The 11,034-nt window shown below is 39.3% G+C and overlaps 1 protein-coding gene across 2 annotated transcripts in view; it reads right to left on the reverse strand.

The window, feature by feature from the left end:
* Positions 1–11,034, reverse strand: part of SUGCT (succinyl-CoA:glutarate-CoA transferase) — a 749,888-nt gene that overhangs the window by 637,564 nt on the left and 101,290 nt on the right. For both annotated transcript variants that reach the window (XM_029926667.1, XM_029926657.1), the window contains exon 7: positions 5,552–5,643. In XM_029926667.1, the coding sequence (XP_029782527.1) occupies positions 5,552–5,643 (92 nt within the window). The remainder of the gene's footprint in view (positions 1–5,551; positions 5,644–11,034) is intronic.

Here is an 11,034-nt window from a genome sequence, read left to right on the forward strand (position 1 = left end):
GTGGCTTTCCTGCCTGAATGAATTGTCACATTCTAAACAGTGTTCTGTCGGGATGACTTTGAAAAAGATAGATAGATAGATAGATAGATAGATAGATAGATAGATAGATAGATAGTTAGCAGATATGTGTTGGCTATTAGTTGTCTAGATCAGATTCATCTGGCTTCTTTGTACAATAAAAATTTGATCTGTAGAAAAAAAAAAAAAAGATGTGGTATATATTCACGATGGAGTACTACATGGCAATGAGAGGGAATGACATATGGCCCTTCGTAGGAAAGTGGATGGACCTTGAGGGTGTCATGCTGAGTGAAGTAAGCCAGGCAGAGAAGGACAGAAACCATATGTCTGCACTCATAGGTCTAGCAGGAAAACAAGAGAGACCTAATGGAGAACCAGGGGGAACGGAGGAGGGAGAGAGAGTTGGGGAGAGAGAGGGATGCAGAACTTGAGAGACTATTGAATACTGAGAATGAACTGAGGGTTGGGGGGGAGGGGGGAGGGGGAAGACAGGTGGTGGTGATGGTGGAGGGCACTTGAGGGGAAGAGCACTGGGTGTTGTATGGAAAACAATTTGACAATAAAATATTATGGAAAAATAAAAAAATAAAAATAAAAAATAAATAAATTTAAAAAAAATAAAAAAATTAAAAAAAAAAAAGACTTTGCAAAGTATCCCCTTCACCACTTTCTCCCACTGCTCTAAAACCTTACTCAGCTCTTCCATAACTGGCCCACTGCTTTGCCCTACAAAAGCCTGACCCCCCCCCCACCCCCTGCTCCTCTGATCTCCACTAGGGACGTCTCCATCCATCTGAATGCTATCCATTTTTCCAGGTGGCTTTCAACTCAAATCTTGCCACTTTCTTCAAGTCCTTTTCTGAGCTACACTTATATTTTACTTCAAGTTATAGCAAGTTCTCTCCAACAGATTCCAAGTGAGGTACAAATTGGATTTTGGAGAATTTATTAGTTACATTTAAAAACCGAAAACATTTGGAGAGCACCTATTGTTCTGGGCACGAAGACATCAAGTTGGATAAGAGGGTGTTCCCCAGCCTAGAAGTTCTAACAGAAACAGCTGACAACTGCCCCCCACCTCCTTGTCCTTACACACCTGCCATTCTCAGCTGCTTGCAAAGCACTTAATTCATGACCAACATCCCACATAGAGATACACACATCCACATTTCCCAACCCCAGGCCTCTAGGATCACAAAACTCAAAAGAGTTTCATAAGTTGCTTATCCTCAAGAAAAAGTTAAAGATCTTCTATCTTATGGCTCTCTATATTGTCCACTACAGAGTATTCCACTTAATTTTGTGCACTTTTCTATTATTTATAGAATATTTATAATTTTCCATAAGTATATGTCTAATCTAGTCAAATTGTTACTTATAGAGTAAGTTGCTAAACTTATGATATCTAATACAATACTATACACATATGGTCAATACATCATTGTTCATTGATAGTTAAAATAATCCATCTTGATGTTTATATGTGCTATAAATTATAGGTGAATTATTACTCAGAAAACATATTACATATTTATCAGTCATTTACTTCCCAGAATCTCATGCTCATTGGTTTCATTCCCAACCTTTCTCCATATTCTGTATGCATTAAAAAAATAATAATAATAAGATAGACAGACAGATACCTGTTTTGAGTAATGACTGGTTAGCATAGAGCCATAACATGAAAAAGATAATATGATTTTGTTTGAAGTATAAGATTATAATTTAATCATAATATGGAGACCTTAGTAAGTCATTGCCTTCTCTCAGAGGCTATCAAATAATATCTGCTGCCTACTTTCAATGCAAAGAAGTTTTTAATAATAACACTTCTCATAATGTCTCCAAGTGTTATCTGTAAACCCTCTCCATCAGAAGCATTTGGGGCCATCATTAAATATGCATTAATGATTTTTGGGTTAAAGCCCACAGATCAGTATCTCTAAGAGTCGAGATGAGAAATCTACAGATATACCAAGCACTTGCCAACTATGTTTATGTACTATACCACATTATACACTATTTTGCACTTTTATGTTCTATAAAAGACATTTTATTTGCTTAATCCAATACCTTGAAGAGGAAGTATATGAGTGTCACTACCAGGTGCACTTCACTGAAACACAGAAAACCTCAGTGATATGTTCAAGGTCACGTAGCACAGTGCCAGATATTCATTTATTCATTCATTCAACATGAATTCAATAAGTGCTTACTAAGTGCCAGACTGTTCTAGGCAGAGATACAGCAGTGACCAAGCAAAGACCATGGTCTTCTGAGGCATATTATTCTCCTGGGGCACATTGTAGGCAGCCAGTAAACATTACAAGGAGTAAGTTCGATAGAGCCAGGCATCCAGACTTTAATCTAATGCTTTCTCACTACACCACATGATTGATTCACTAACTGTAACATAATATCATGCAGCCTGCATAGGCAAGATACAAATATAATAACAACAGAATTCATCCTCCAGGCAGTATGGAAAGTGAATGTAGTGTGAGGTATAAGGAGTAAAGAAAACGCAGGTTAAAAGTCTGGCTTTAGCACTTTATATACCATAACAGGACCTGGACAAGTTATCTAACCCTTTAAGCTTTCATTACAGAATTTATCAATACCTACCAAGAAGGATAATGGGAAGATCAAAACCTATAACAGCATATGTAAAGCATCAAGTATGGGTCCAGCAGAGTGAAGGCACTGGTTAGCAGTTCTCTTTTCCTCCACAATCAAATATGAATTTTATCTGACAACACCACAGCATGCCTAACCTAAAAGGCCAGATTTTAGATCTAGTAGAAGTCAACTGTAACTGATTTGCTGAACTTTCATCATAAAGACTGCCTTCACAAATTTTATCCTACATTATATACTTAGGTGATACCCCTTTGGGATAGAAAGCATAATATTATCCTGTTACTTAATTTAAAAAAAAAAAACATGCACTTTGAGTTTATCATGATACTAGACTAGACTTTGGGAATATTACTCATTTTATAGGAAGAATTATATTAGATCATCACTTAAAAAGTGTGTATATATAATAATGTATCTTCTCTTCTTATTAAACTAGTAAGTAATACAATAAGCTCTTAAATAGTAAGTTCAGCTACCACGTCCTACCCCTCCAACCTCATTCTCTCCCTTCGTTGTCAGCTCACAACAATCCAAAGACACGGGCATTCTCTGGTTCCTCAAATGTACCAGACTCTCCAGCATTTAGACACCAGCACTGGTCACCAGGCTGATGCCTAACTGGGTCCCACCTTATACATCTGGCCCTCAGAGAAGCCTTCCCTGACCAACCATCCTGAGAATGTTAGGCTGCACTGTGTAGGTGATATGGTAAAGTCTCAGGATAATGATCCATGATAGAGAAGTCTGGGTTCCGTTCAGTCACCTGACAAGGTGAAGTTATGCTACAGCACAAATACACAGCTGTGCAGGTAGATAAAAGTTCACAAGCAACATGATATGACTGGCAATAATGCATCTGCACTGGCTATTTGAAGATATTAGCCAGAGCTTTCAGAAGTGTTCTTTCCTCTGCCAAGAGGTATAAAATATTGCTGACAACAGGGAGTTCAATTAAAGGGAACTCCCAACGTGGCCTACTTCTCTTCACTTCTGCTTTTATCTTTGCTGTCAAACCACATTTTTCATAGAACTTCGGAAGTACAGTATTATAATTGTTTAAGCACATTCTTGTATATGTTAATAGTATATATATATAGCCCTTTTTCAGAGTTCTTTTTATTTGTATTTACTGTTAACTTTCTGCTAATGTTCATTTCTCCACTAAGGACTGTGTCTACCCTGTTACCTGCTTTATCACCAGTGCCTGCCAGTTCCCAGCATAGAGAGGGAACATGTGCAATAACCATTCACTGGATCAATGAATTAAGATATAAAGATATGTCCATGTGAAAGAAATACAGTGTATGAAAGTTAAGTTTACTTTAATACATGTAAAGTATATAAAGAAATGCTGGATGCATAGTAAGCACAATGAATGTTGTCATCATCTGCTTGGCTAGAACAAAAATCTCCTCAAAATCTAGGATAACAGAAGAGAGAACAGGTAGTGACTGACAAAAGCTAAGGTTGAGCACACACTGGGTTGTTACCCCCATCAGAGTATATAGCACAGTGCACTAAAGAAACCACAGTAATCCTTCACAAAAGCTATTTTTGAGCTAATTCTTTTTAACGTGTGAATAACAAATTTAAAAGTCCAAGATCCGGGGTGCCTGGATGACTTAGTTAAGTGTCTGACTCTTGGTTTGGGCTCAGGTCATGATCTCACAGTTCATAGGATCAGGCCCTGTATTGGGCTCACGCTGAGCACAGAATCTGCTTGGGATTCTCTCTCTCACACTCTCTCTGCCCTGCCCCACTCTCTATCTGTCTCTCTCTTTCTCTCAAAATAAATAAACAAACATTAAAAAAAGAAAGTCCAAGATCTTTTCACATATTTATGGTTGAGTTCAGTACTCTTAAAATAAAACCTTTCACAGTAATAACGTCTTGTACATATAAGCACTTCTATGGGATAGAGCAAAGAGAAGGATATCCATCCTCCATTCTCCCAGTGGATGGAAAGAAAACTGGTGCCCTTAAATATTTTAAGAAAAGACTACACACATTTTTTTTCTTAGACTTGTAAAAATGAAACAGACAATAAAAGTAAGAAATACTTATATCTCAAGACACTGAAATCCCAACAGCTGCTTTAAAATTAATAAAAAGAAGGAAAGGCTACAAAAGAGAAGACTTGAGGTCATTCTGCCTGTGTTTATCCCCAAACTACAGCAATATTTCCTAAAGAATTCACTGACGAAAGTGATTCAGGGAAGGAACGCCTACCTGCAAAAAGGTGTTAGACCTACCGATCCAATCAGTTTTAGAAATGGGTGTCTTTAATTATTTTTATTTATTAGACTTTCATACTTTTTTTTAACTTCATGCCATTCTTACTGTTTTCTCACAGAGTCCATTTTCTAAGAGTCTTCGATCCAACCAAACACATTTTAGTCATCTCTATACTTTTTAGGAAATTCCCAACCTATTATCAGTAAAGAGGGTTTGTTATAAAATCAAATAATTCTCCCACTGTCAGAACCTAATGTATATGACAATCAGACACAACTCCACCTGAGGCTTAAAGGAAAAAATTTTTAAATACATAACCACTTAATAATACTCCAGAGGGAAAAAGAGACCTTCCGCTCTGCACACATGCCAGATGAGGGCACTCTGACAGGAATGGGCCCTGCAGTCTGGCCTAGTCAGCCATTCTACTTCACAGGACTCTTCCTGCGTCACATCCAGGTGCCTACACCAAGCTGGAATAATATAATACATGTAGAAAATGTGCTCATTGCTTGATCTGTTGCTGCTTGTTTTTAAAAAGATTGTTATAAAATTAACTCAAATTTAAGCTTATAGATTAATGAATAGGAAAATCCCTTTGGAAGAAATAGGGAGTAAATTTAAGAATATTCTAAAGCTAAGGAATGATACCTACCTCAGGCCCCGTGATGTGCATCAGACCAGAAACAGCAGAGGCAACAGCGTCATAACCAGCTCGCTGAGACAGTGGACCTGTCTGACCATACCCTAGCACAAGAAGAATAGATAAAGTCAGTAACAAACGGGGGAAGCAATGGTACAATAGTGTGCTAAAAACCCTTTGTATCCAGAAACCTCATAGCAATTTATTACTATACAAGAGTACCCCTTGAAAAGGAAGCAATAAAAATTACTTATGATCTTATACCACAAAAGGGTGCAAACTGGTAACTTGAGGTCTGAATCCCACCTGTGTGAATGTTCTATCTGGCCTGAAGAGTGTCCAGAAATGCTTTTATTTAATTTCCAGCTGTTTAAAAAGCAGGAGATAACACATAAAATGCAAATCTCTGGCTTTTCTTGAAAAATCAGAAAATACGTTGAAAACTAGGTCCATGCAACAATCAATTAGAGTTAAGTAACACCTCTTCCCTTTATACAGAGAAATAAAATTCTCCAGTTTGCCATTCCTCCACCAGTCTTACTCCTTTATGCCTGAGCCTAATTCACTCCCAGACTCCAATCATACATGTAAATCTTGGTCTGTACAGACCAATAATACAAAGTAAAATAAAGCAATGTCTCTCTAGGATCTGTTTACATATTTTCTCAGGTATACAAAAATATATACATAAATGATGATTAAAAATTTTGAACGTAAATAATATGATTGCATGACCTAACAATGTGTTCTAAGATCACAAAAAGAAGGTGAAAGTATTACTTTTTCTTTTCTTTTCTTTTTTCTTTCCATGAGCAAAAATCAAGAGAACACAAGAAATAGTTTCTCCTGTTCCTAAGTCCTGGCACTTATTGTTAAATAATAAAGATTATTTTAGGTGCTACATGAATCTGTCTCCAAATCCTATGTTATCAACCAAAGAGTAAACATATGAAAAGCCTTCCAGATACGTAAGCTATTAGCTGAAATTTCCTGCATACGTCACTTTAGAAAGAACAGAAAGGGGTGCCTCAGGGCCTTTGCTTGCCTCTCCAGCCACCTGGAATATTCCCCCTCCATTTCACTCTGTATATCCACATACCTCACTCCCTCACATCCTCACAAACTGCACTCAAATATCTCCTTACCAGAGAGACCTTCCCTGAAGAACCTTTATGAAAGAGCATTCTCACTTTTCATTCTTAATCTGCCTTTTCTGACTACATTTGTCTTCATAGCACTCATCACAAGATATATAATATAGCTATGTGTTTATTGATTTAGTCTGTCTCCTCCCTACCAAAATAGTGTGTGCCAGAATTTTTTTCCATCTGATTCACTGCTGGGTTCACAGCATCTAGAATAGTATTCAATAACATTCATTGAATAAATGAATACTATTAAAAAAAACAAATAATCTACAACAACTAAATTAATAAAGAAACTAAAGAAGTTTTTGTTTTGTTTTGTTTTTGACCAAAATGGCAACATAGGAGGCTCCTGAATTTTTCTTCTCCCACAGACACACCAAATGTACAGCTCCACATGGAGCAATTCTCTCTGAGAGAAATCCTGACATGTCAGGTGAGGAGAAAATACTCACATCTGAATGGGCAGGAAAGACTGAGTCACGCTCCTGCCATAAACCCCATTCCAGGCACAGCACGATCTAATCAAGAGGGAACACCCAGCTCCTAGTTTCTCCTTCAGGAGTGAAGGTTTTGGGCCACATGTCAGGTGCCCCAACTTTTAAGGCTCCCACCTGAGGGAAAGGCCCCCAAAGCACCTCGCTCTGATATCCAGCAGAACTAAAGCAAACAAAAACAGGAGTCATTGACAGGTGCATGAGCACTAACCATGAGCTATCTTCCCAGGGATCAGCACAGAGGGAGGAGGCAAAAACGTCCATCTCCCAGCTTTTCCCTGCAAATGGTCTCACTGCATAATTTATAAGCTGCCACCTGAGGATTTGGACTGTAATTAACATATATCTAGGTGCTGACTGCACTCCTACCTGGAATTCAAAAGAGCTAGTAGGTCATATTCCAATAATAACATCAGGTTGCCAGCATCTCCTGGAAAGAGCTTCTATACATGTCTGGCACCCAGGCTTTTGCCACTATTCCCAAGGGATGGGCCTTCATGTAACCAGGCTCTCACAGCCAGTGTGGGTTTACATTCACAAGTCCCACAGTGCCATACAAAGAAGCAGTTTTTAAACAGGCTTAAGAGCAAACTCCATGGCTATACATCAGGCTCAGCACAGAAGGAGAAGGCAAAAACACCTCTCTCCCAGTTTCTCCCCCGAATAAGTGTGACTGCATACTTTCTCAGCTGCTGTCAGAAGGCCAGCAGCTAATAAGCCTACATCTAGATGCTAACTGCTACCATCCCTTTAGGGACACTAATGGGTGTTGGCACACACTCAAACAGCAAGAGACACTAAGAACAAACATAGTGGCTTGGACAATCATAAAGATTTGGGAGGAAACTCGGAACTCAGGCCAGGCTGATTAATGAGGTTTATCTCCTATACAAAGCTAGTCTCAACACTGAGAGAGGTGGTTGTTTTAGCTAATATATAGAAACCAACACAGAGAATCAAGGAAAATGGAAAAACAGGAATATGTTCCAAACAAAAGAACACGGCAAATCTCCAGAAACTGACCTGAAGAAAATGGAAATTATTTATCTGATAGAGAATTCAAAATAACAATCATAAAGGCAAGATCAGAAGAGCAATACATGGACAAAGTGAGAATTTCACAGGAAAGCAATGCATTACCAAAGTGAAAAATTTAACAAAGAGAGAGACATTTAAAAGTGCCACATAAATCAGAAATCGTAGAGCTGAATAATACAATAACTAAAATGAAAAATTCAGTAGAGGCACTCGATCACAGACTAGATCAACTGGATGAAAAGATCAGCAAATTAGAAGACAGGCAGCAGAATACATCCAATCAGAGGAATGAAAAGAAAAAAGAGTGAAAACAGTTTATGGGCTTGTGGGACATCATCAAAAAGATGAATATATGTATTACAGAGTTCCCAGAAGAAGAGAGACAGAGGAAGAGGCAAAGTTTATTTAAAGAAATAATGCCTTAAAATTTCTCTTATTTGAAAGAAAAAACATGACATCCAGATCCAAGTAGTCCAAATATACCAAGATGAATCCAAAGAGACTCACACTCAGACACATTATAATTAAACTGGCAAAACTTACTCCCAAAGAGAGAACCTTAAAACCAGGAAGAAAAAGCAACTTGCCAAATATAAGAGAACTGTTATAAGACTGATAGTGGATTTTACAAAAACTATTCACGCCAGAAAGGAGTAGAATGAGATTCTCAAAGTGCTGAAATAAAAAAAATTGCCAGCCAAGGACAGTCTATCTAATAAAGTTGCCTTTCAGAATTGAAGAAGTAATAAAAAATTTTCCAGATGAACAAAAGCTGGAGGAATTATCCCCACTAGATCAGCATTGCAAGATATGTAAACAAAAGAGTGCTAATTGGTTACATTATAATATATCAAAGTATGACGCTTTGGTAAATATATAGCTAAATTCAGAAAACTCCAATGTTGTAATGGTGGTGGGTAAGTCACTTATATAAATGTAATATAAAAGTTAAAAGTATTGGGGGTGGAGCCAAGATGGCAGAGAGGAAGGGAGCTCTGTAAACTCCGTCCGCACCATTTATCGAACCGAGAAGGATATTACGCTCATCTGCGAGAGCGGAAGGAGAAAATACAAACTCCAGAAGGAATAGAACCTCAAGGATATCTGAGTGAGTGGGGGCGAACGGGGGAGATCCGAAAACAGGCCAGCCCGGGACGGGCAGGGGAGGTAAGATCCCCAGTCCAACGTGGCGCAAGTGCGCGGCGCCCGAGAGACAAAGGGAAGAGACAGAGTCAGAACACGCTCATAGAACTGTCTCTGGGGAAGAGGTTTCTGTCACTTGGAGACAGAAACCCACTCCATAGATAACTACTGGGTAGCCGGAATCCCGAAGTGGGGTGGCGCAAGAGAAGGAATAGCCTCCAGCCCTGAGCCATCTCGGCGGGAAATCAGAGGCGTCTGTGGCTGTGAGAAGCAGCTCAGCACTGGGGAGGTGCGCTCCCCGGCGGGAAGCGGCTGGAGCGGCGACTGCGCCAGGCGCGAGCAATTCGAACTTGGTTTTGGGAACGGGACCACGGACCGCATTTCCACGGCACACCTCGCCCCCTGCACGGACTGCGCGAATCCCGGGTGCCCACAGGGAAAAAATAAGGTGCACACCGACGGGACACCCAACAAAGAGTGGGTGGCGGGTGGAGGCCCGGGCGCGCGCTTAGAATGTGGGAGCTCCCAGCTCATTTCCAGCAGCGCACAGCGTCTTGAGCAAAGCTATCTGAAACTAAGAGAGACTCGGTTTTTTGCTTTTTGCTTTTTTCCTTTCCCCCATTGCAATCGCGATCCTGACTGGGGGTGGGGACTCCGCAATAGAGTCTGTGTAGGTGCGCACTTCACCTCCTGCTGCTCATTTTGCCTCAGGCAGGGGCAGAGCCTCTGAGAGCAGACTCCAAGACTTAACACGTCAAACAAAGCCTATCCACCAGGGGAAGCTGCTGCTTGCTTTTTTTTTTCGTTTTTGTTTTTTTGTTTTTTTTTTTATTGTTGATTGTTTTTTTAATATATAAAAATTTTTTTCTTCACTAGTTTCATACCTACTTCTTTGTCATTATTACCTTTTTTCCCTTTTTCTTTACTAAATTCCTTTAAATTTTACTCCTTATATTTCTTTCTCCTTTCTCCCATACTTTTTCACCTTCTTGCAACCCAGATATATTCTCCTGTATCTCATGCTTACCTCTCGCCTAAACTGGTCATACACTTTTAAACGGTCTACTGTCCTTTGTTGTCTCCGACCCCCTTTTATATATGTTTTTTGTCTTTTCTTCTTTCTCTTTTCTTTTTATTTTCTCTTATTCTCTTCCTTCCGTCAATTTCCCTCCCATTACCTTTCTTTTCTTTCCCGCCTGTAATGTGTTTCTTTATTTGATTTGTCTGTGTGTATGCGTGCTTCGGTTCCCTCGGTGTTTGTCAGTCTGTTTTCCTTCATAGGACTACACCAAGAAACAAGCCAAAGTGTGCAAGAAGGCGAGTCCCAAATATTACAGAGTAGGGAAAAAATACTCACAGGCACAACAAGAGAAACTGAGAGACATCATTAAGAGAATATCTCCTGAAACGGCAGACCCTGGACAGTCAATAAGCCTCCTTTAACAGAGAAATACTAATAGGTGCACAGAGCCAAACGAGCTTTCTAAAGGTGACAAGAGACAGAAAACTAGCAAAAATGACAAAACGAAGAAACTCTCCCCTGAAGAACTTCCAGGGGGAAGTCACAGCCACAGAACTGCTCAAGGCAGATCTAGACAACATATCAGATCAAGAATTTAAAAAGCTGGTCATAAGATTAATCGCTGGGGTCGAGAAAAGCATCAAAGAATCA

The sequence above is a fragment of the Suricata suricatta genome, chromosome 2 (genome assembly GCF_006229205.1).
Source record: "Suricata suricatta isolate VVHF042 chromosome 2, meerkat_22Aug2017_6uvM2_HiC, whole genome shotgun sequence".
Lineage (NCBI taxonomy): Eukaryota > Metazoa > Chordata > Mammalia > Carnivora > Herpestidae > Suricata > Suricata suricatta.